Genomic DNA, 24,952 nt, shown 5'->3' on the forward strand with positions numbered 1-24,952 from the left:
AAAAAATTTAAAAAAATGTCATGTCATCTGCAACTATTGAAAGCTTGACTTCTTCATTTCTTATCTTTGTGCTCTTGATGTTTTTTTGTCGCCTAACTGCTATCAAGCATTTCAATACTAAATTGAATAGTCATGGTGAGAGTAGGCAAACTAGTCTTGTGTCTTCCTTTATTTCTTAAGGAATTTTAAGTGTTCAAGTTGAAAATGTTATGTCCTCACCTAATTGAGTAATCTCTAATAACTCTTTGCAACTCTCAAAACTAAAGCTCTATACCTTTGAAGCAATACTTTCCCATTTCTCTTTTCTATGAATCACTGATAATTCTATTTTCTGTATCTATAAAACTGACTACCATAGGTACCTCATTAAGTAGAATCATATGACAATTCTATTTGTTGTAATGGACTTTTTTCTATTAGTTTAATGTACTGAAGTTTCATTCATGTTTTAGCATCAATAAAATTTTCTTCATTTTTAAGGCCAAATAATATTGCACTGTATGCATATGTATTTTATTCACATATTCATCTCAGATAGAAACTCATATCACTTCCATATGTTGACCATTATGAATAATTTTATTGTAAAATTGGGTGTATAAAAATCTCTTTCAATACTGATTTTAATACTTTAAGATAAAACAAAAGGTTAAATTATTTTGTTATATGACCATAGCATGCCAATAGTGAATTTAAGTTCTTATTCTTCTGTAAGCTTGCCAGAAATTTATCTTTTCTATTTTCTCATTTATTTCCATATAAATGAAGTACTAATTCACTATTTAAAATATGTAAAATTCTTAGCAAGGTAGTTTCTTTCATTTTTCTTTTTTCATTTTGTCCTTGTTTCAGGGCTACACCCAGTGGTGTTCAGAGCTTACACCCGACTGCTCAGGGATCACTCCTGGCAATAATTGAAACTATATTGAGTGCCAAAGATTGAACCTGGACTGGCAACATGCAAAAAAAGTGCTGTACTAATTGTACTATTACTTTGGCCCCTTAGTAGACCTTTCTTAATAGAGTAGAGGGCAACCACAAGTGTCATAAGTGAATGCCATACTAAGTGGCAAAGTGCTGGGAAGCCTGTCTTCTCTTCTGAAGCTCCTTTAACACTTCTTGAAAGACTTGTTTCAAGACTGAGTTCCCTAAACTGTTACCTGTCCATGAAACTCTGTGTTACTTCTTCAAATATGAAAGATAATCTAGCTGGATAGATTGTTGGTGATGAGATCATTTTGTTGAGTTTCTTTACTGTATTCAACTATTTTCTTCTGCTTACAGAGTTGTATTTGGTAGATCTGCTGTAAATCTTCAGGCTTTCCTTTATTAGTTCCTTTCTAATAAAACTTTCTGCTTTCAATTAAAAAAAATCTCCTTTAATGTCAGGAGAAATCGCCCATCATGTGGCCTTTTGTTTGGCACTCACTATTGGTTCATCTGGTTGTCCTCTACTAGATTAAGAAAGGTTAAAAACATATAGCAACTCAAAATCATAAATTGATTTTTATTGTTTTTTTTTCTGATACTCTACCCACCATTTCTTGTTTTTATAGGATCAAGTAATGCACTGTAGCACTGTTGTCCTGTTGTTCAACAATTTGCTCAAGTGGGCACCAGTAATGTCTCCATTGTGAGATGTTGCTACGTTTTTTGGCACTTCAAATATGCCACGGGTAACTTGCCAGGCTCTGCAGTGCAGGCAGGATACTCTCAGTAGCTTGCCAGGCTCTCCGAGAGGGATGGAGGAATTGAACCCAGGTCGGCCATGTGCAAAGCAAATGCCCTACCTGACCAAGTAATATAAAATAAATGTGTTCTATGCCTGCCAAGTGGTTGTGATGGAACCTGTGGATATTGGTGGAGAGAGGGGACATTAGTGGTGGGATTGGTGTTGGAACGTTGTATATCTGAACAACTCTATTATGAACTGTAAAAATCTAAGACACTCCGAAGGGCTGTGCACTCGAGGATCTCTCCTGGCAGCTCTGTCTTACCACCCGCGTTTGGTGCTCTGGAACCGCTGTGTATGGGCTGGATCTGGACGGCTGATGGCCAAGGACAGGCGAAGGAAGAATGAGGACCAAGCTGTTGCTGATTAGTTACGGTTTATTCAATCACCCATCTTTCTCCTCTCCCACACTCCTAGCTCTGGATCTACTAAAGCATCTCTCTATTCTCTTGTCTCTCTTCTCCCTCTTTCTCTCTCCCCCTTGCCCCTAGGCTACACACAGCCTGGTAGCAAAATCATCATAAGAAAGCCCTGGGCATTCCAAAGCCTTTCCTGACTCTTAAGGTGTTTTTCTACTTTCCTTAGTCCAAACACTCATTAACATCTTAATACTAGATATTTTTGTATGGACATAGCAAGAGATACATTGAGCCTTGCAAGGCAGCTCTCCTGGGAACATCTTGCCAGACTCAACTACAGCACTCAGGCCAGATTAATCATTCCTCACCCTAGCAGGGTCCAAATCTAGTTATCACTGTTTGGATCATAACAACATTTGTCCATGACCAAGCTCTTAACTTATAGATAAGTATTAGGCACTTTGGCCAAGCCCATCTCAATGCCAGGGTAGCATGCAACTCACGGCTTGCCCTGGGTCCGTCTCGTCCCTCGTCAGGACCATGCTTTTCAGGGTGCTAGGAAGTAAGGGCAGCTGAGGCTTAGGTCCAGAGAACAAATGCCCAGGAGGAAAATATCATTTAGAGTCAAATGACTCCCAGGTTACAAAAGCATAGCATTTGTTAAGTCTTCCTGTGTTCATACAAAAAGGACATGGCTCTGAATAAACTATGCAAAGGACTCAAGGAGAAGAGAAAAACAATATTTACAAGTCAACAGAACATTAAGAAAGAAGCTACAAATAAACAGAGGAATGGGAGCATTGTGATGGGAGTAACCCAATAAACCTAAACTACCTGAGGCTATGTTATCCTACAATGAACGACTTTGTAAATCACAGTGTCTCAATAAACATTTGAGGGAGAATAAAAGAATAGTTTCAAGATAAGGACCTTAGAGTAGCTAGAGAGGTAGGGGAGAGATTCCTTGAAACAATATTGAAGATACCAATAACAAGAACATATGGGATACCACAAAAACTGTGTTAAAATGTAAGTTCACAATAATGCAAGCATTTATCAGGAAAAAAGAAAGGGCCCAAATAAGTAACCTCACTGCACCCGAAGTAATTTGATTATAGAGCAAGGAATAACCCCTAGGCATCAGAATGTTTGGATAAGGAAGAGGAGGAAGAGGTATAGGAGAACGAAAAGAAGAGAGGACATTGATCGTAGGAAATGTACACTAGTGAAGGGACAGGTCTTGGAACTTTATATAACTGAAACCCAAATGTAAACAACTTTGTAACTATGTATCTCACTGTGATTCCGTTAATTTTTTTTTAACTTTTAAAATGTGAATAAAAGCACTCGCCGCTGCCGCTGCTCCAGCATGACCGAGGAGCCCAAAAGAGCTACTTTGGACACCAGCAGCCCACTGAAATTCTTCCAGAATGTGAACTGAGCGTTTCTGCCAGGCTGCCCCAGCGGGGGGCCGGTATTTCTCGTTTGTTTTTTTTTAATCTCTCTCTCTCTCTCAATCCCTCCCTCCTGGGCACAGCACAGCCTCCACCCCTTCTCTTTGAGCACAAAATGGAGACACCAACCCAAATGCACGGCGCGGCTTGCAGGAGATCGCGGGGCGGTGAAGTACCGGTCTCCGCCCACCACCGACACTTAAGGACGGTGGAGCCACGTGGGCTCCCCACTCGCCGCTGCCACTGCTCCAGCATGACCGAGGAGCCCAAAAGAGCTACTTTGGACACCAGCAGCCCACTGAAATTCCTCCAGAACGTGAACTGAGCGTTTCCGCCAGGCTGCCCCAGCGGGGGCCCAGTATTTCTCTAGGTTTTCCCATCTTATGAGCACCATAAAAGGGTAAAAGGTTGTAGTGATAGAATTTCTGGCAGAATTTTCCCTGGACTTTATACCGAAACCCAAAACCGCGACCTAATGTCATCTAATCATCAGCAATATGAAATTGTTCCTTTGTAACGGGTTGGACTTTGGGGGGATAACCCTAACAAGAATAGTAAGTCTTTTGTTGAAATATTGAAGGCAATCATAGTGGTAGCCATCTCTCTAGACTGAACTAAGCTATAACCCCATGCCGGCTGAGGGGAAGAAATATTTCTTTCTCGGGAAGAAATGTGGCATGGCGTTAGCCATATTATGATGTCCATTAAGCAGACACGAAAACCTGGTGGCATGGGAATGGGATATAAGGAAAAAAAAAAAAAGAAATTATGTACATGGAGCAGCGGGACGCTGGTGGAGCCGGGGCCGATACCAGTGCACTACTATTGGTTCCAGAAACTGCTTGCAGACATGCTGCTAGACTATCAACTAAGCTATAGCCCCATGCTGGCTGATGACGGGAAATAACCATCTTTCTAGGTTTCTTCTCCCTTTGTCAGGCAGCGTGGCGTCACTCATACTATGAAGATTACTAAGCAGGCAGGAACTTGGTGGCGCGGGAAGGAGGGGGAAAAAATGAATGAAGAAAAGATATGGATATGTAACAAACAGCGGGAGTTAATATTTCTACATTCTCAGCAATGGAAAACTATCAAATGCTTCCTTGGCAGTAGGACTGCCTTTTTTTGGGGGGGGAGAACTCCAGCAACAATAGTGAGTAATGAGTTGAAACATGGAATGTAATCAAGATAAAGAGTAAACAAAATGAAGCTTATCACTTACAAGGGGGGGGACTGGGGGGATGGGAGGGGGCGGGAGGTGGGAGGTATACTGGGGTGGTTGGTGATGGAATATGGGCACTGGTGAAGGGAAGGGTGTTTGAGTATTGTATAACTGACATAACCCTGAGAACTATGTAACTTTCCACATGGTGATTCAATAAAAAAATAAATAAATAAAAAATAAAATGTGAATAAAAGAAAGAAGAAAAACACCCTGAACACCTATAGGTGTTATCCCCCCAAAAAATGAAACAAAATAGAAAGTCTGAAGACAAGAAGTTAGAAAAATACAAGGAGGAGGAAGACAAGAAGTTAGAAAAATACAAAGAGGAGGAAGACAAGAAGTTAGAAAAATACAAGGAGGAAGACAAGGAGACTTTTGGACGATGCTAGAAACTAAAAAAGTTAGCAATCAGCTCAACGATGTGCCCTCTGTGAATTTGGGGAATGACATTTGGTGCCACCAGGGGGCAGTGAGGACCTATGTTCTGGTACTTTCGTTACATGGAATAAACTCAAAAGTCTCAAGAACTGGTTCTCACCAAGTTTTTTTTTTTTTTAAATAAGTGCGCATTGTCTCAAATCTCCTGTGTTTTCATGAGTCCAATAATACAGAAGCGAAAAGAGAAAGTTCACTGTTACATCAAATGTGGCTGCTTCCCCTGTTTGCCTTCTGTGACCCACATATTTAGGGATTCAAATATTTGTTTGTATGTTCTCGGAGTTTATACCTGAAATAAGAGGTGTGTGTGGAGGGACATTGGTGTTGTGACCTCACTGATACTTTTAACTTGTTATTACAGTCTTCTTTTGCTTAAATGCTGTCATGTGTGTTTTCCCTCCTCCCTTATTCTATGTTGCAGAGGTGGTTGTACAATAATGGGTGGCAGGGGGCACAGAAACACTGACTGTGATGCTTTTCCATTCAGTTTTGGTTCTTGCTGGGTCTGCATATCAAGAGGCAGAACTTCCCTGACTCAGCACCAAGTGCTCCTCAGGGCTGCCCTTTCTGGCCCGGTAACACACATCTTATATTGTTCGTTGGGGTTGTTCTCCATTAAGTTTGGAGTTGACACACACACATGCTTGGCTATGCTATAGCTGGGAGATGCTCCTGGAGTTTGGATCTACAGAGCAGAGCTGCCAATCTGAAATAACAAAGCTTCCTGGATCATACTCAGTGCCTGTGAAGCTACCAGGGATTGAACTGGCCAGGTAGGCCTTCCAAGCTCTGAATGGTCCTTATGGGTTTTGGGGGATGGGGCTGGGAGCCAGGGAAGATAGCTCATTAAATGGTTCATTAAGTTTCTACTTAGATGTTAATAACAAAAATACCTTGGCAAATTTGAAAAACCTCCTTGAAGGTAGTGTAGAACTCCCAAAGTAGCCATCATTTGGAGAGGCTCAGAATGATTCTAGAAAGTACGTAAGTACATTGAATTGAGCCATGCATTTTTGTGACACTATATCTACAGCTCATTTCTGACCGGTGGCACAGGCAGATCCTCTATAAATGAGCAAATTCAGTGACTTTGCTTCAGTGTCTTTAAGAGACTTAAAGACAAAGTAGACATTTTGGCATCCTAGTAGGGTTGAGAAAATAAGAATTGTAGTTCATGATCTGTTAACAAAGAAGGAACCCAAGCTTTAGTCATAAGTTGAGAAAAAGATTAGAATGTAACATTATTTTTCGAGGATTTTAGGTGAAATAAACTGATAAGAACAGATACTACACTTTATTTCATCTAAAATCACCGAGAAGTGATTTTAGATTAAATAAAGAGGATGTAGTATTATGTTGGTTTTCTATGTTTAGTATCCAATTTAAAAATGAGGACTTAGAAGCATATAGTATTTGCATATAGAAACTTGATCACATACCTATGAATGTAGTGATCAAGAAGAAAACCACCCAAGAAGGTTGAGAAAAATTGCCAATGACCTAGTCAAAAATAAAAGACAAATTAGAATAAGGTTCCTGAATAAAATTATTATTCCCATACTGTATAGATAGAAATGCAGAACAATCAAGCCTTGGTTTCTCTGTCTCTCTGGTTATTACCACCATGTAACACCTACTGTGGGATACACAATTCAGTCTTGACTCTGGTGAAATATTGAAGCAGGATAAAATAAAGTTGCAAGTTAAATAATGTAAAGAAGATATGAAGAGATACAGAGACAAGAACCTATTGTTGCTGACAGGTGCCCTCCTGTGCTGAAAAGGCTCCCTCCCTGATATATGTGTGTGGGTAACCTGGGAGTGGCAATCTGATTCAAACAGATGCTTCAGCACAAACAAGTGTGGTTGGGATAATGACAAGTATGTACCTCAGATACTCACCACTGGCAAGAACAGGTGTAAACAGGTATTTAACTTTGCAAGGTCCGAGAGAACGTGAAATATGAGCACCCATGAGACGGTATTTTCTGGAGTAACACGGAACTGAGTGATCATTGAGGCAGTTGCTCTACAAGCAGAGACCCAGAGAATTTGGGAGGTCATGAATGTATGAGATGTCCACACATGTATCTTCCTCTTCAAAGCAGGAATCAAAATGTTTGGATGAGAAAAATTTATATCAAGGAGAATTAATTTGTTTGATGGTTATGCTCTGCAATAATACAGAGGTGACAGAGGTAGTCTACTGCTGGTTCAATCTCTGGCACCAGATCAGTCTCCTGGGTTTGGCCTTGGGGTTCCAGAGTACCACCATAGTGCCCCTGGTGGTTCACAGCACCATTCAGTATACTAAGTATACTTAGTATACTTAGGAGTTGGGTATAGAACTGTCAGTCCATTAGCAGAGTATCACTGGGAGTGTCCTCCATGCTCCCATGAATGCCAAAATATGATTACAAAATCAAGAAAAATAAAAACTAATAATAATGATTTTTTAAAGGAATGCAGAAGCATCTTAAGTCCAAAGCCAGGCCAGAGAGGGGTGAGCAGAGGCAGGTGCAGGAAGCAGCTTTGCATGCAGGCCCCTCCCTTCTCTGGGGCAGGGGAGGGATAAGAGCTGGCAGAGAGCCAGGCCCAGGGTTGGGGTGTCAGCAGGCAGCACTCTGGGCATCTCCATCATGACCTGGGCTCTTCTCCTGCTCAGCCTCCTCAGTCAGGGCCCAGGTGAGGCTCAGGGAAGGGACCCTGGGAACATATGTGCTCATCTTTTTTCTCCCCTCTCAGGTTCATCCAGAACAGCCTGAACTCACCAGTGTTTTATTTCTGTTTCCTCAGGAACCTGGGCCCAGAATGTCCTGACTCAGCCTCCCTCAGTGTCTGGGACTCAGGGACAGACAGTCACCATCTCCTGTACAGGAACCAGCAATGACATTGGGGCATATAATGATGTCTCCTGGTACCAGCAGCAGGAGGGCACAGCCCCCAAAATGCTGATTTATAATGTCAATAAGCGGCCATCAGGGATCCCTGATCGCTTCTCTGGCTCCAAGTCTGGCAACACAGCAACCCTGACCATCTCTGGGCTCAAGCCTGAGGACGAGAATGATTATTACTGTAGCTCATATACAAGAAGTAGCACTTTCCACAGTAGCTGCTGTACACAGGGAAGTGAGACAAAAACTGCTGAAAGTTCCCTTTGGTTTTTCTCTTCTAAGCTCAGAGGGTATTTTTAATAAATGATTTTCAGTTGAACTAATTAGAAACTGATAAATTTTAAAACAACATTAAACTCATATAGTTTTTTCTATTTAACAAATCTGTATTTATTAATTAATATTTTTATAAAGTTTTTAGAGTTACAAGAGAATGTGTGGCCACCTACCTTCGAGATGGTCAGACTTCTTTGTCAAGACCCTAAATGAATGGATAACATGTTTCTGTAGATCTGGAAAATTTCACCTTAATCAGCTCAGAGGAAAAATTGTCTCAAGGTGGCAAAGTGTCCGTACAACAGAAGAGTCATATACCTCTTGCAACAGACAGTGAAAAGTGAGGTACCTCAAAATAGTCTTTATTCCTATCCTGAGCCCACTCACTTTCTCTTAGGTTCTAAAAGTTAGGGTCTCCCCCAGATTTTCTATTACATTGTGTTTTGACTACTGTATTATACCTCTCTCACAGATATCTGTTTCATTTTTTTTTAGAAATCAATCTATCTTCTCCCTACCCCATTATTGGATCCAATCTTCTTCTATCTCTTCATTTATTAAAACTTTTTTGTTGGATCACTGTGAGATAGAACATTACAAAGCTGTTCATGATTGAATATCAGACTTACAGTATTTCAACACCCATCCCTCCAACAGTGTACATTTCCCAGACTAGTGTCCTCAAGTTCCCTCCCATCAACCCCCACCCTCCACCCCTGTCTACTTCTATGGCAGGCATTTTTCTTCTCTCTGTCTCTCTCTTTCTCACTCTCTTTGGGCATTGTGGTTTGCAATATTGATACTTAAAGGGTGTCAGGACTATCCCTTACCTACTGTTAACCCCCAGATCTTGTCCAGTGTGATCATTCCCAGCTATTATTGTCATAGCGATCTCTTCTCTATCTTACCTACCTTCAACCCCACACACAATTGTGGTTAGTTCCAACCATTGACCAGTCTTCCTAACCCCTATTTTCCCTAGCCATGAAATTATTCTTCTAATATATGTATATATATATGATGCATATACACACACATATATATACCACAAATAAATGCATCCTATATCTGTCCTTTTCCTTCTGACTCATTTCACTACACATGATACTCTCCATGTCCATCCATTTATAGTCAGATTTCATGACTTCATTTTTCCTGACAGCTTCATAGTATTCCATTGTGTAGATGTATCATAGTTTCTTTATTCATTTGCGTGTTCTTGGACACTCATGTTGTTTCCAGATTCTGGCTATGATGAATACTGTAGCAATGTATATATGAATGTTGGTGATTTATCTGCTGTGTCTTTTTGGGCCCCCAGGATATATTTCCAGAAGTGGTATTTCTTGAGAAATGTCCATATTGTTTTTTAACTTTTAAATTTTATTTTATCTTTATAAAGTTGTTGACAATAATTTGCCATATTTAATATTCAAACACCAATCCCAACACCATGCTTCTTCCCAACAATATTGTTTTCCAAATAGACTGAACTGGTCGGCACTCACACCAACAGTGAAGGAGAATCCCTTTCTTTCCACATCTTTGACAACACGGGTTTCTTTTGTTCTTTTGGATGTGGGCCAGTCTCTGTGATGTGAGAATATCTTATTGTTGTTTTGATCTTCATCTCCCTGATGACTAGTGATGAAGAGCATTTTCTCATGCGCTTTTTGGCAATTCGAATTTCTTCTTTCAGAAAGATTTTGTTCATTTCATAGCCCCATTTTGTAATTGGACTGGATGTTTTTTTCTTGTAGAATTCAATGACTGACTTCTATACCTTTTATATTAACCCCTTATCAGAAGTGTATTGGGTAAGTATAATTTCCCATTCTGGAGGCTGTCTTTGTATCTTTGTATCCTGGTCACTGTTTCTTTTGAGGTGCATATGCTTCTTACTTTAAGATAGTCCCATTTGTTTATTTTTGTTTCCACTTGCTTGACCAGTGATGTTTCATCTTTGAAGACACCTTTAGCTTCAATATTGTGGAGGTTTTTGCCAACCTTTTCTTCAGTGTACCTTATGGATTCTAGTATCATGTTGAGGTCTTTAATCCATTTCATATGACTTTTGTGCATGGTGTTAGGGAAAGGTCTGAGCCCTTTTTTTTGGCATGGAGCTGTCCATTTTTGCCAGCACCATTTGTTAAAGAGGTTTTCCTTGCTCCACTTTATATTTTTATATCAAAGATTAGATGATCATATATTAGATGGTGTGTGTAAGGATATTCAACCCTATTCCAGTGGTCTGCAGATCTGCCTTTGTTCCAATACCATCTGATTTTAATTATTACTGCTTTTAGTACAGTTTGATGTTGAAGAATGTGATGCCTCCTCTCTATTTTTCCCCTCAAGAATTGCTTTAGCTATTTATGGGGGCTTATTGTTCCATATGAATTTCAGGAACATTTGATCAATTCCTTTGAAAAATGTCATGGGTACCTTATAGGAATCACATTGAATCTGTACAATGCTTTGGGGAGTATTGCCATTTTCACAATGTTACTTCTCCCAACCATGAGAAGAGGCTGTTTCCATTTCCTCCTGTCCTCTTTCATTTCTTGAAGTAGCAGCTGTAGCTCTCATTGTACATGTCCTTTATCTCCTTAGTTAAGCTGATTCCAAGGTACTTGATTTTCTGAGGCATGACTGTGAACGGGATTGTTTTTTTTTTTCATATAACTTTCTTCAATCTCTTTATTTGCATATAGGAAAGCCATGAATTTTTGGGTATTGCTTTCATAGACTGTGACTTTACTATACAAGTCTATTGTTTCTAGGAGCTTCTTGGTAGAGTATCATATCATCTGCAAATAGTGATAGCTTGACCTCTTCATTTCCTATCTGGATGCCCTTAATATCTTTTTCATCCCTAACTGCTATGACAAGTACTTCCAGTATTATATTGAAGAGAAGTGGTGAGAGTGGACATCCCTGTCTTGTCCCTGATCTTAGAGAGAAGACTATTAGTTTTTCCACACTGAGGATAATGCTGGCTGTGGATTTTTGGTAGACAGCTTTGACTATGTTGAAGAACTGTGTTGATGAAAAAAATCCCTGCATATAAAAATACAGAAGAAATTGAATAAAGATCAGATTTTTGGATAACTGTAACAGGAATCCCTGGGTAAGAGAAGAGGAAGAAACAGTAAATTAAAAACGAATTTGTAGGACACAGAACAATAGTAGCAGTTAGGACATTTGCCTTGCATATGGCCAACCTGGGTTCAGTCTCTGGCATCCCCTATGCACCTCCCCCCCTCACCCACCAGGCACCACCACGACTAATTCTTGAGTACAGAGCTAGGACTTATCCGTGAGCATCTCTGGGCATGGCCCCAAAACAAACAAAGCAACAACAACAACAAAATAATTTACAGAAATAATAAAAAACATTCCACATTTCATGCAGATTCATCAACCGACATACCCAAGAAGTTCCATAAAGCTCCAGCTCAGGAAATATGAAAAAAGAGGTCCAGTTTATCACCAATAGAATTTTGCTACAAACCAGTGATGAATTTCCCCACCAAAAGCAATGAGAGGAATAAACACCACGTAAATAAATGAGGTCAGAATTTGCATTAAAAGCACTGCAAGGAGCTATATTTTAGAACAATATTTTTAAAATATTAAGAGAGCCTGGAGAGATAGTACAGGACTAAAGTACTGGCCTCACATGTGCCTGACCCTGTTACAATCCCTGGCACTATATAATGATCCCTGAGAAGTGCCAGGAATGATCCTCAGAGCTAGTTGAACTCGTTGAAATCAGAAAGACATTTCAAGTGAGCGAAAAGAATGGGGCAGGGCTGAGCACAGGCTTTTAATTCCATGATTCTTAGAGTAGTGGAACAAGAAGCAAGAAACCACAGGTGTAAACAGGATGGAGTTACCAGCAGGTGCCATCTTGGTGCTCTTAATAACTAGCTTTCATCAGTGCTGGTGTATACTACATCTTTCTGTAGTAACCGACTTTGAAGGCAAATGTTTAAGGGGAGCTCCACCCGTTACTTAAAAATAGCTGAGTTACCTGGGTACAGAGGCCACTAATGGGGTCAGAACAGTAGTACAAGCAGGCAAGATCCCTGCCTTGCAAAAGCAGCTGACCTAGGTTAGATCTCTGGCACTCCATGTGGTCCCCAAGCCCACAGGAGTGATCCCTGAGTACAGAGTTAGAGTAAACTCTGACTATAGCCACATGTGATCCCCAAATTAAACAATAACAAAAAATCAAAAACTGAGAGGTGAATGAGCATGTTATTTTCTGGCAAATTATATATATAATATATTAAAATATACTTGTATAAATATGTATACATACTAAAGAACTGACCTTTAGTGTTCCCACTTGGCTTCCTCTAAAGATTGTTCTAGTGTTGAGTCAACTCCAATGCTGAAAGCCGAAGTCATATTTATTCTTCTGAGCTTTGGAAATCACTATGTTGATGTCCTTAGGCTTAGGGCTCAGACATGAGTGAGACAGACACAGTGTTGTGGGGACAAAAAATAGATTTTCATTCAGGGTTCCCTCCCCTTCTGTGACTACATGAAGAGACAATCAAACAGGCGCTTGGAGGCAACAGAGAAGCAGGGCTTTCTCCAGGCAGAGCTCCTAGAAGCCCTTTTCACCATGAACTGGATTCCCTTCTACCTGCTCTTTTTCATTTCCTCCATAGGTTAGGCATCCCAGACACTCAAGCTTCTCTCCCTTGTATTGGCCCCCATGCACACTACAAAGAGTCAGCTACCTGTATTCCGATTTTCCTTTATTTTCTCTTCCAGGTTTCTCTGCTCTGCCTGTACTGACCCAGATCTCTTCTCCAACTGCTTCTCTGGGAGCCTCCATCAAATTTACCTGCACCTTGAGCAGGGAGCACAGTGACTTCACTATTAATTGGTATCAGCCGAGTCCAGGAGAGGCCCCTGTCTTTGTAATGTATGGTAGGAGTGATGGAAGCCACGGGAAAGGCCATAATATTCCTGATCACTTTCCAGGCTCCAGCTCAGAGTATGAAGGCTACTTTACCATTTCAAATATCCAACTGTGGATGAGGGTGAATATTATTGTAGTTCAAGCCATGCTATATATGACCAAATCAATTACCCACAGTGATGAAAACAAGGGAGAAGTAAGAACAAAACCTTCCACCCTTGCCTTTTTGATCACAGAGTCTTAGTTTTTGTTGCTCTCTGTCCTCAGAGGACCTGGAACTGTTGACACTACTTCCTGTAAACCCAATCATCCTGGCCCCTTTCCTAAGGCACAGCCATACAGAAGCAGAGAAGGCTCATAACTTAGGTCAACTGAGAATACAACTTTGTTTTCTCCACCACATTCCGTGAGGCCAAGATGGTAGTACACTGATAAATTCAGGACAAAAACCATCCCGGTTGGGGGCTGTGTTAAGATGACCAAGTCCTCAATACCCATGGGCGCTAAGCTCCCATCATTAGTCCTGCTCCAAGAATGGCCGTGGTCTTGGCTTTTCAGTTTGGCTCTTGAACATTAGAGCAGCAAACACCTGTTCTCACAGTGGTGTGTTAGAATGAATCTTGTCCACTACAGTGGCTGCTTAGTTCTTCTGTTATCTGCTGGGAGCATATGTAACATTTTCTAATGGTCTGGTCTGGGTTCTATCTAAAACCAAGGGGGTTTTCTTCCAATTTTACAGTTACGGGAAGGGCTACAGGCTTCTTTCACTTCATTATTTTGTACTAGGATGGCATCTCTTCTCCTCTCACCCATCTGTTCCACCCTAAACCTTGCAGGCACCTACAAAACCACACCTGCTCTTAGTTACCCACCTCACACACTACAATTTCATGCAGTGAACCCACAGAGCCTCACTGTAGACCTACCATTCCCCCATGACTCCCCAGATTTAGAACTTGAGATCTAACTTTACCTGTTTCTCCTGCTGAAATATTGTCATCAGTCAATGGAAGTGACCAGAAACCAACAGAGGCAGAAATAGAAGTTTGATACTATGAACAGTGTAACAGCTCACTTCTCAGATGATCCAGAATCTGAAGCTCCACCATTAGCACCCACAAAGCTATTAATAATGAAGAAATTCGTCCTCAGGTTTATTCACTCTCACCACTATTTGATAAAGACCTCGGAACAACAATGTCCTTGGCTATAATAGAAAATTCTTAATTTATTATGTTTGAGAAATTTGATGAGGGTTTTAATATATCCATGTGAAATTATTTTTTTGCTTTTTGGGTCACACCTGGTGATGCACAGGGGTTACTTCTGGCTCTACACTCAGGAACCACCCCTGGTGGTGCTCAGGGGACCATATGGGATGCTGGGAATCGAACCCGTGTCAGCCGCATCCAAGGCAAACGCCCTACCTGCTGTGCTATCACTCCAGCCCCATATCCATGTGAAATTGAAGTATTGAGTACATTAAAGTAGCAAGTTATAGACGCCGAATAAAGAAAACTGAAAACGCAATCAATGACCTTGAAGATAAAACATAAACCATCACCAAAAAATTGGAAAGAAATAGGGATTAAAAAGTGAGAAAATGTAAGGCATTTAATGAAAATTGCAAGAAGAATAATCCCCCAATTATAGAAATACCAGACATGGGAAGAACAGCTGGTGAAAGTGATACTAACAAAGACCTTCCCCAGCCTGGAAAGGGAGACATTGCACTCTTCAGGAGGTGCAAACAGTGCCAAACAGAGTAAACTCAGAGCAACACCAAGAAACTTTGTCATCAAATAGTAACTACCAAAGAAGTTGATTTTAAGGCTCTGGGATTACTTGTTTTATTTTCACTGGTTCACAGGTGTTACTAGTTTAAAACCGATGAGTAGTAAGAAGGGAAATTTAAAAATAATCATTACAACTATGTCAAAACATTGGGAAAATATATATAGTATAATTTGTTATTTAAACTTTTTATTTACTCACCATGAAATTACAAGGTTATTCATCATTGGGTTCCATGTATACAATGTTTCCACATGGATCACTTACCAGTATCCACTTCCTTCAATCAATGCCCCTCCCCGCCCTACTTTTCAAGAGTCACTTTTTCAAACATGCATTTTTGTACATGGTTTACAGTACTGTTGTTGATGAGGTTTCATATACACAACACTTTATCATCTTTCAGTACTTCCTCCTCTGCTCAGTTTAAGGCTTCCCTGCACATTGATGTGGGCCCCTCCCTTTGTCCCCAGAGTTGGATCTTTGCAGTGGACCCATGAGTCCAGCAGCTCAGAGAAAAGATGGAGAAAAGATGAACTCCTGCCCCTCAAGCAAAGGGACAACTACAGTCCCTGCAGCTCCACTTGGGGCTTCCCACCACAGCAGAAATGGGGGCCATGTATCATGTTCGATGCCCAAGTCCCCCAGGGACCCTAAAAGAGGTGGCCCCCATTAATCTATGCTCTCCTGGGGCTTCCACTGAATTCGGGAAGAACCCCAACACCTCTATCCCTTATGCGGGTAAATGTCATTGCAGGCTAGGGACACACCCCCACTTTCTCCACTGCTCCTTTCCCATCCCAAGGCAGAAAACACAGACTTCCCAGCTGCTTTGCCAGAGAAGGGAGCCCTGGAGTTGTAGTCCAAAATCCATGCCTCCCCTGAGCCAGAGAACCTCAAAGGTGATCACAGGGCCCAGCACCAAGGGTCCCCCTGTATGGTAAAACCACAATCACTCCTACTTTGCTTCACACCCAGGATCCCTTCCCAGGTACAGGTACTCAGCACCATGGTGACTGCTGTCAGGCCTGTATCAAAGTACAAGCCAGTCTTGGCCCCCAACACCTCTATCCCTTATGCGGGTAAATCACAGTGAGGAGGTGCCAAGGACATGACTGGAGATATGACCCCTTCCTCTAGCTTGAACTGGACTATAAATACTAAAAGCTGACCCTAGATGACAGCTCCCTCTCCCATAGTCATTGCTCACTCCTTGGCCTATCCCCAGCCTCCTCAAGGGACATGTCTTCTACTGAATACCAGTTCTCAAGTTCTCTGTTTCCACTGTCTTTGGGCATCCATTATTCCATCATTGCCTTTCTATATATCCTGCATATGAGAGCCATCACTTGGTGTCTGTCTCTCTCCTACTTAAGGTTCAAGAGGTGCTGTCCTATTCAACCACCACCACAGAGGGAGGATGGTATTCATCCTGTAACCACTAGGAGGCGCAGGAGTGCTGTTTGATGATCAGTACATTTAAGTCCCTTGGGCTGCATTCAAGTGAAATAACAGGTGTCTGAAGCTTTTTCTAAATATACTTCATAATAGAATGAACTCCCAAGTGGAAACCCACAGCTGACGCTTTACTTTGGAACCTCACAGAAGTGTCAGTTTGAGGTTAATGATGAATGGAAAACAGATTTGCATTCAAGGCTCCACCCTCTTGTGACTGCATGAAGAGAGGATACAGAGAACCGAGGAGACACCAGTGCATAGGACAGTTTTAGGAGAGCGCTCTCGGAAACCTCTCACCATGGCCTGGGTTCCCTTCTACCTCCTGCCCTTCATTTTCTCCCAAGTTTAGGCCATCCCAAAATTAAGGGGTCCCCTCCCCTGTTTTTCCCTCCAAGCACAGTCCAGGGTAGTATTTGACCTGACTCGGTGAATTCAGCATTATTGTTTATTTTCTGTTCCAGGACTTTGTGCTCTGCCTGTGGTGATCCAGACCCCTTCTGCCTCTGCTTCACCTTGGGCCTCAGCCAAGTTCACCTGCACCTTAAGCCAGGAGCACAGCAACTTCTTCATTGAGTGGTATCAACAGATTCAAGGCAAAGCCCCAACTTACCTGATGCGAGTTAAAAGTGATGGAACCTTCAGCAAAGGGGACAATGTTCCTGATCGCTTCTCAGGCTCCAGCTCAGGGGCTGACCGCTACTTAGCCATCTCAAACATCCAATCTGTGGATGAGGCTGAATACTACTGTGGTGTAAGCTATACGAATGATGGCAAATTTTGGTATCCACAGTGACAAAAACAAAGCAGAAGTGAGAACAAAAACTCACTCTCTGCCCTCTTGATCACTATGATTCAGGTTGAGTTACTCCTTCTTCTCCAATTCCCTGAGACTATTGACTCTTCTTTTAGTCCTCTCATCTGGCCTCTTGTATTAGAAGCAGATGTGGGTCATAATGTAAGTCAATTTTATACCACAATTTTGTTTCCTACTGATGTCAGTGGACCCCTGGGTGACTTATATGAAAGTTAGGACTGATAAAGTCTGCAATGAGTCTCTGCATGGCACAGACCTGTGTTCCACCAGCCCCACTAGGTGTTCATCAAGCCATATCTGATGTCTACTTGTTCTACTTGGCATGGAAGTTTTAATCTACACCACCCTATTTGTTTTTTTAATTTTGTATTTTATAAATTTGTTCACAATATTTCATTACATTTAATATTCAAGCACCAATACCACCTCCATTATACTTTCCACCACGTATTTAGGGTGTTTCCTTCCTGAACCCCAATCTCTGACCCAAAGCAGAACCAAAATAATATAATATTTCATTTAAAGTTGGTTGCATTCTCTTTTGAATCCCATCAAATATGTTGGGTTAGTCTTGGAGTATGGGTAGTGTGTGTCATGGCCATGCGGTCCAGGAAAAGGCTCACTAGTGGGTGAGGTTCTGCCCAAGCATGTGGAGAGTGGCCGTTAGGAGGGTGGTAGTTGAGTTCTGGAGGTTTGTAGCTGCCGGGGTTGAGTCCATTGGGGCGGGTAGGGGTCTTACCTGTACCCTCTGGGGCACCCCGAGTGAAATAGCCTGGCACAGGGTCCAGTAGCATGGTTATGGCAAGTGTCATCTTACTGCCTTCTGGGAAAGAATGACATGTGATCTGGATGGTGACCAATGAAGGGATTATCTTGCACCAGCCAGGGGTGGCTTATGGGCATGACTGCTGAGTTGGCGGGGATGGGGGGGGTGGGGGATATGGGCAGAGGATCTCTGCTACTGGACCCATTGAACCCAGAGTTCTCAGTCACAAAGTCTAGCATATTTGGGCTTTCTGGGGATTCATTCCACCACCCAATTTCTTAGGGAGCTGAGGATTCAGGCTGGAACAAGGAATTGCTTTTAGCAGGAAAGGAAAATCAGTCCTTGGTCTTACCCAAGCTTTCCTGGTTCTTGTCTTTCTCTCAGGAAAGAAATTCAGGAGGAGACTAGCAGTTAAGTAGAAAAAGATATTATTTGGAGGTTTTCTGAGGAAGCAGAAGGAGGGAGAGAAAGAGAGAGCATAACGCTGTCAAGAGAGAGCACAGGCTTCTGCAAAAGCAGAGGAGAGATGTGGGTGATACATGTGCTTGGCACCACATATGCTTGGCCAGGTGGACACAAGCATCATGTGGGGTTGGATAGTGTATGTGTGCACTTCCTTTGTTCAAATTGGCTTTTATAGGGTTTTTCCCAAGATGGCCCACCTGGAGCTTTTTCCTGAGGTAAGAGTCTATTGCTAGGGTAGTTGCCAGAGGAGTAGAGTTGGGATTGGTTGATGGTCTTCTTTGAAATGTATTTCTTGGCCTTGTTCCTGGTGGGGCTTCTCTTGAGTGGAGTCCAGCCTTCTCTGTGTCTGTTGGCACCAGATAAGGGTCTTACCAGGCCTTAGTTCCTGTGCTCCAAAGTGGGCTTCCTGCAGCCTGAACGCTATTGGTTTTATTACTTCCCAAGGATCCCATTGCCATGGGGGCCCTTCCCTGTCTACCTGCCTGCCTCACTGCAACATAAGTCTCTAGAGAAAACTCTGAGGGTGAACATATCATCTTTACAAGCACCAGCCCAATAGGAAGGCTGTGCTGAGATTCCAAATCCCCAGGAACCATGTGCTTAATCTACTCCAAGAACAGATTTGTATTTAAGGGTTCTAAGATAACTTCAATATTTCATCAGCAAGTGCCAGGAACCAGGGTGCCTCACTGATGAAACAGAACTCTAGTAAGGACCCAGGTTCAGCAGGAAATTATTTGAACTCATGAGAGGTAGGACAGAATTTTATATTCCACTTTGTTTGTTGAACTGGGGCCTAAGTAAGTCAATGTAGTCTTTTTTCTTTTTTTCTTTTTTTGCTTTTTGGGTCACACCTGGCGATGCACAGGAGTTATTCCTTGCTCTGCACTCAGGAATTACTCCTGGCAGTGCTCAGGGGACCATATGGGATGCTGGGAATTGAACCCGGGTTGACCGTGTGCAAGGCAAACGCCCTACCCGCTGTGCTAACACTCCAGCCCCTCAATGTAGCCTTTATGACACTGTGTCAGGGCAACATGGAGGACGTGAGATTCCTCAAGTGTGGAGGATTCTTTGCTTTTGTCTAAGTGAAGTCGGTGCACCCACGGGTGGCTTATGTGCCGTGGGGAGGAGAATGGTCACTTTCTCCCTATCTACCTCTGACACCACAGGATTCAGGGTTATCAAGTTTTTATTTTGCCTTGCAGAAAAGAATTTAAGGAGTAGATGAACAGTAAAGTAAAGCAGATTTTGTTTGGAGAGTTTTAGAAAGGGGGAGGCTAGAGAGAAAGTGAGAGAGAGTAACACACTCAAGAGAGTACAAGGGCTTCTCCAAAGGCAGAGAGAACCCCGACACACACCCCAGCATTAGATACAGAAGCATGAAAGTACACATCTCAAGTGGGGAGATATGTGTGCCACGTGTGCTAAGGTTCCACGTGTGCTCATACACGCGGCACAAGCAGCACATGGGCTCAGGCAGCATATGTGTTCTTTTGGATATTGGTGCATAGATGACGAAGATAGAAACTATCTTAGATGTGGCAATAAGCCATATCTATTCAAACATAAGCATCCAATTTGGGTTGTTAGGCATTCAAATGAATCAATGTTCATGGCCAGTTTATGTTGACAAGGACACTGACACCACAGATGCCTCTACTGTTGCATGTTCCGAGGAACAGTTCTTCTCCAGTGTCGAAAACAGCATGATGTGTTCGATGCCTTCTCATCTTGGTCAATCCAATGACATCATACTTGATCTTCCACACTTGCACCATCAGGTCCTCGATGGATGCTTCTAGTGCCAGTGTACGTGCCTTAAAAGTGCAGTCATTTTATTTTTTCCTCGTTTTCAAAGCCTAGTTCAGCCCAAGATTTTATCAGCCTTTCCTTGTTCTTCCTTCTTAATGCTGCCATATTGGGGACTCTTCCAGGGTCAGGGGAAGGAGGCCCATTTTTGTTACTGTTTTGGGCATATCAAATATGCCACGGGTAGCTTGCCAGGCTCTGCCGTGCAGGCGGGATACTCTCGGTAGCTTGCCAGGCTCTCCAAGAAGGATAGAGGCTTTTAGGGCGGCTTCCAATCTCCATTATAGGTGTTCCAATGGTTGACACCATATTTGAACCCCATCAAATATGGTGGGGCAATGATGGAAAATGTATAGGAAGTGTTTATGGTGTGTCCGGAAAGCAGCCTAGAATGTGGCAGCAATTGGGTAGTGGAGGTCAGCGGATGAGGAATTTATCTGGCGCCAGCAGGATGGGTCTTATGGGTGTGACCCTTGGGTCACCGGAGATTGGTGGAAGCAGGCAGAGGATCTCTATTTCCAGGTCGCATTCAGCCGAGAGTCCAAGGTCACAATGTTCCTTATTACCTGGTTCTGTAGGACTTCACTCATGCATGAGGCTTGGCCTGAGCATTCGGAAAGCAGCTGGGGTTTGGCGGCAGTTAGATGGAAGTTGGATATCTGAGTTAAATGGGACCTCCATTCTTTTTTGAAAGGTCTCCATATAGTTTTCTGGAGAGGTTTAACATTCTCACCAACAATGAATGAGGGTTCCTTTTTTGCCATGACCCCACAAGACTTTTCCTGTCAGTGTTTCTGATATATACCATTCTGATTAGTGTGAGGTGGTATCCATTGCTATTTTGGTTTTTTTAAGTGATACTAAGTAATAATAAACACTTTTTATATGCTGACTGGTCAGCCATAACTCCTCTGTGGCATACATCTACTGTGAATTCATATCTGCATTGTGCAGATGAAAGTGTGCATTTATCTCTTCTCCAAGTTGTTTGACAGAGTATTGTTTTTTAGATTAGCTGAATATTGCAAGTGCATTTTTTTTCTTTTTGGGTTATACCTGGCAATGCACAGGAGTCACTCCTGGCTCTGCACTCAGGAATCACCCCTGGCGGTGCTCAGGGGACCATATGGGATGTTGGGAATCGAACCCAGTCGGGCGCATGAAAGGCAAATGCCCTACCCGCTGAGCTATTGCTCCACCCAGTGCTTTATAGATTTTTAAATGTCAGCCCTTTTCCCAATGTATTTGTGACTGTCTTCTCCTAATCATCTGTAGTCAGTGATCATTACTATCTTGAGAAATGTTTCTTTCTCATTTTGCTGAGGGTATTCTTTCTATCATAAAAGGATTTTTATCATAAATAATTAAAACAATTCTTTTTATTTCTAACCATAGACATAAGGTGACAGAACTTTCTGTAAGTCAGTGGTTCAAGTCTTCCTCCACAAAAAGAAATGTCAACTCTTTCTCCGTGGCCCTTGAATCAGGACTCACCACCATCTGAGTCCTGGAGTCTGATTCCTTCCCTTACCTAGGGTTCTCCTATACTACATCCTACGGCCTGCAAAGAATGGCCACCAGAGGGCAGCAAAGAACAACCCTTAGCAGGCGCCTGGAGATGAGGTGACTCGGGAAATCTAGCATCTAACCTGCAGTGGGATGGGGGTGCCCCTGGGCCCAGTATTTACTTACCACAGTCAAGGTCTGCATTTTCCTGGCATAGCTTCTGCAAACTGACGCGCAAACACTGCCTACATTTCTCTCATTGGAAGCTTACAGAAATCGCCCATTACTCAGAAACAAAATCAGACACTTCAGGTCCCAACAAGTTCAGTTCCACTAAAACATGCGCACTGTCCAATTTCCCTTGTCCTTGTGATAACAACGGTCTCGATCTTTTTGGATTTGAAATCCAACGGACCAGCCAGACGAAGATTCTCTATTCAGCCGAGGCAGCATTTTTGTCATTTCCTTTGCTTTCAGAAACACCAAGAAACTTCAATCGTTTACTTGAATAACATAATTTAAGACAGTTCTTATTTTTTGATGCATTTCCCCGAGAACTGAAAGAACTTCATTGCAAACAAATTTTAATGAAAAGTTCTTGCAATTGAAGTCAAATTGCATTGACTGAGTAATTTCTTGTGAGAACATGATCTGTCAATGCCCTAAACCACACACTGGGTACACAGCAAATTCACAACCTACTCATCCTCCTGGTATCTGGGGGAGCCACAATTCAGCATGTGGGGACTGCAGAGCCAGTCCCGCCCCTCCCTGTGTCCCTTGGGTCAGGCTCTTTACTGCAGACACAGACCCCAAAAACAGCCCTGAGCCTGGTCGATTTGCACAGCCAGCAGCTCTCTCCCTGAGGGGATAAAAAGGACCAGTTCAGCTTCAGGTGCCAGATTCCCAGCCCCTCACCATGGCCTGGACCCTGCTCCTCCTGGGTCTCTTGGCTCACTGCATAGGTGATGTGTCCAGGCTCAAAACAGCCTCAGGCTCAGTGCTCTGGGGTCATCCTGGCTCTGAGTCTGAGCTCAGCAGGGCACTGTTATAAAATTCCAACACCTTGATGGAGGGTGAGGGTGAGGGAGTGGGGTCCTACAGAATGTCTAAGGTCTAGAAGATGGATGAATCCTCAGAACTGAGTTTCCTCATTACCTGACCTCTCCTTTGTCTCTCTTGTAGGTTTTTCCTATGAGTTGAATCAGCCACGCTCATTTTCTGTGAGCCTGGGAGGGGAGACCAGAATGAAATGTGAGGGATACCTTGAACAACATTATGTTCACTGGTACAGGCAGAAACCAGGCTAAATGCCTGAGTTGCTCATCTACAATGATAACACTCAGTCCTCAGGGATCCCTGACAGCTTCTCTGACTCCAAATCTTGGAACACAGCCACCCTGACCATTAGGGGTGTGCACGCTGAACATGAGGCCAACTATTACTGACTATTACAAACCTGAATATTACTGTCAGGTTTTCGATGGTACTTATGAAGCTCACAGTGACATAGACGGATGGGGACCTGAGACGCTAACCTCCACCCCATCTGTGTCACCTACTACTCATTCCAGGACCCCTGTAGGCCCAGCCATGATCTAGTTTATCCCTGACCAGATCAGAGATTGGAGTCCCTCTTGACAATTTGATTTGCCCTTGTGTGTGGAATCAAGGACACTGAATGAGAAAATGTGGAAGGGGAACCAGTAGAGTTATTTGAAAATGGGATGACAAAACTATTTCATCCTTGATGGAAAGGAAAAGCAGGGATCGGAGATCTTTAACAAACTATTAAACACAAAATGTTTCTTGGAGATGCACATGAACGGCTCCTCCATTCCTGAATGCCCATGATCCCGGAGGCGAACTAACTACTTTTGGCACCCAGCGGCCTCTTGCAGAAATGCCTCTAGACTGTGAACTGAGCTACAGCCCATGCAGGCCCGGGAAGGGAAAGGTTTTTCTCTCTCGGCCTTTCCTTTCCCAAGCAGCGTGGCAATCGCCATGTTATAAGGGCCACTAAACAGAGGAGACCATACCTGGTGATGCTGAAAGCTACTCTTGGCTCTACACTCAGGGATCACTCCTGATGCTACACAGGAGACCACATGAGGTGTGAGGAATCAAATCTGGGTTGGCTCCATGCAAGGCAAATATATCGTCCACTGTACTGTCTCTGGCCCTACTTTACCACTGCTTTTTCTTTAAATTTATCTTGTTTTAGTCACCATTATCTTAAAGGCTATTCATATCAGAGTCGTTTCAGGTAAACATTTCAGCACTAATCTCACCCCCTGGTTCCCTTCCCTAAACCAAAATCCCCTGCTTCTTTCCCAACCCTCTGCCTGCCCCCTTAGCAGGTAAATAACAAGTTCTTTTCCTATTACTTACTCTGACAAAGCTTAAATTAATATAAAATGATGTTATCAGAAAACAAATCAATAAAAGTCCATTTGTGATGACTAATTGCTATATGATTTAAATTTATTGAATAAAGAACATCAAATCTTTTAATACAATATAAAAAAATGGAGGCTGTGGGGAAGAGGGAACAACAAAGGTAGTATAATAAAAATTTTTCAAAAGGAACAAGTACAGGTCCAGAGATAGTACAGCAGGCAAGTAGGTTGCTGTCTTGGCTGCAGCCAAGCATGCAGAAGCATGCAGCCAAGACAGTTTCAATTCTTGGTACCCCTCATTGGACCCTGAACACTACTAGGATTGACCCCTAATTGGAGAGCCAGGAAAAAGTCCTAGCACCATCCTGTGTGTGTCCCAAAACCCAAACAACAATGAGCAAAAAAGGAAATAGAGAAAGAAAGAAAGAAAGAAAGAAAGAAAGAAAGAAAGAAAGAAAGAAAGAAAGAAAGAAAGAAAGAAAGAAAGAAAGAAAGAAAGAAAGAAAGAAAGAAAGAAAGGAAGGAAGGAAGAATAGAAAGAAAGAATAGAAAGAATAGAAAGAAAAAAGGAGAAAGAAGTAAAGAAGGAAAGAAATGATAATCTCAAGTGTTGAGGTAGGC

At 42.4% G+C, this 24,952-nt stretch overlaps 1 gene segment (V, D, J or C); it reads left to right on the forward strand.

The window, feature by feature from the left end:
- Positions 1 to 7,844: 7,844 nt before the first annotated feature.
- LOC101554006 (immunoglobulin lambda variable 2-18-like) lies at positions 7,845 to 17,362 on the forward strand. The segment is given in 3 exon segments: positions 7,845 to 7,893; positions 8,005 to 8,337; positions 17,031 to 17,362. Coding segments are annotated over 3 exon segments (711 nt in total).
- Positions 17,363 to 24,952: the final 7,590 nt, after the last annotated feature.

The sequence above is a fragment of the Sorex araneus genome, chromosome 9 (assembly GCF_027595985.1).
Source record: "Sorex araneus isolate mSorAra2 chromosome 9, mSorAra2.pri, whole genome shotgun sequence".
Lineage (NCBI taxonomy): Eukaryota > Metazoa > Chordata > Mammalia > Eulipotyphla > Soricidae > Sorex > Sorex araneus.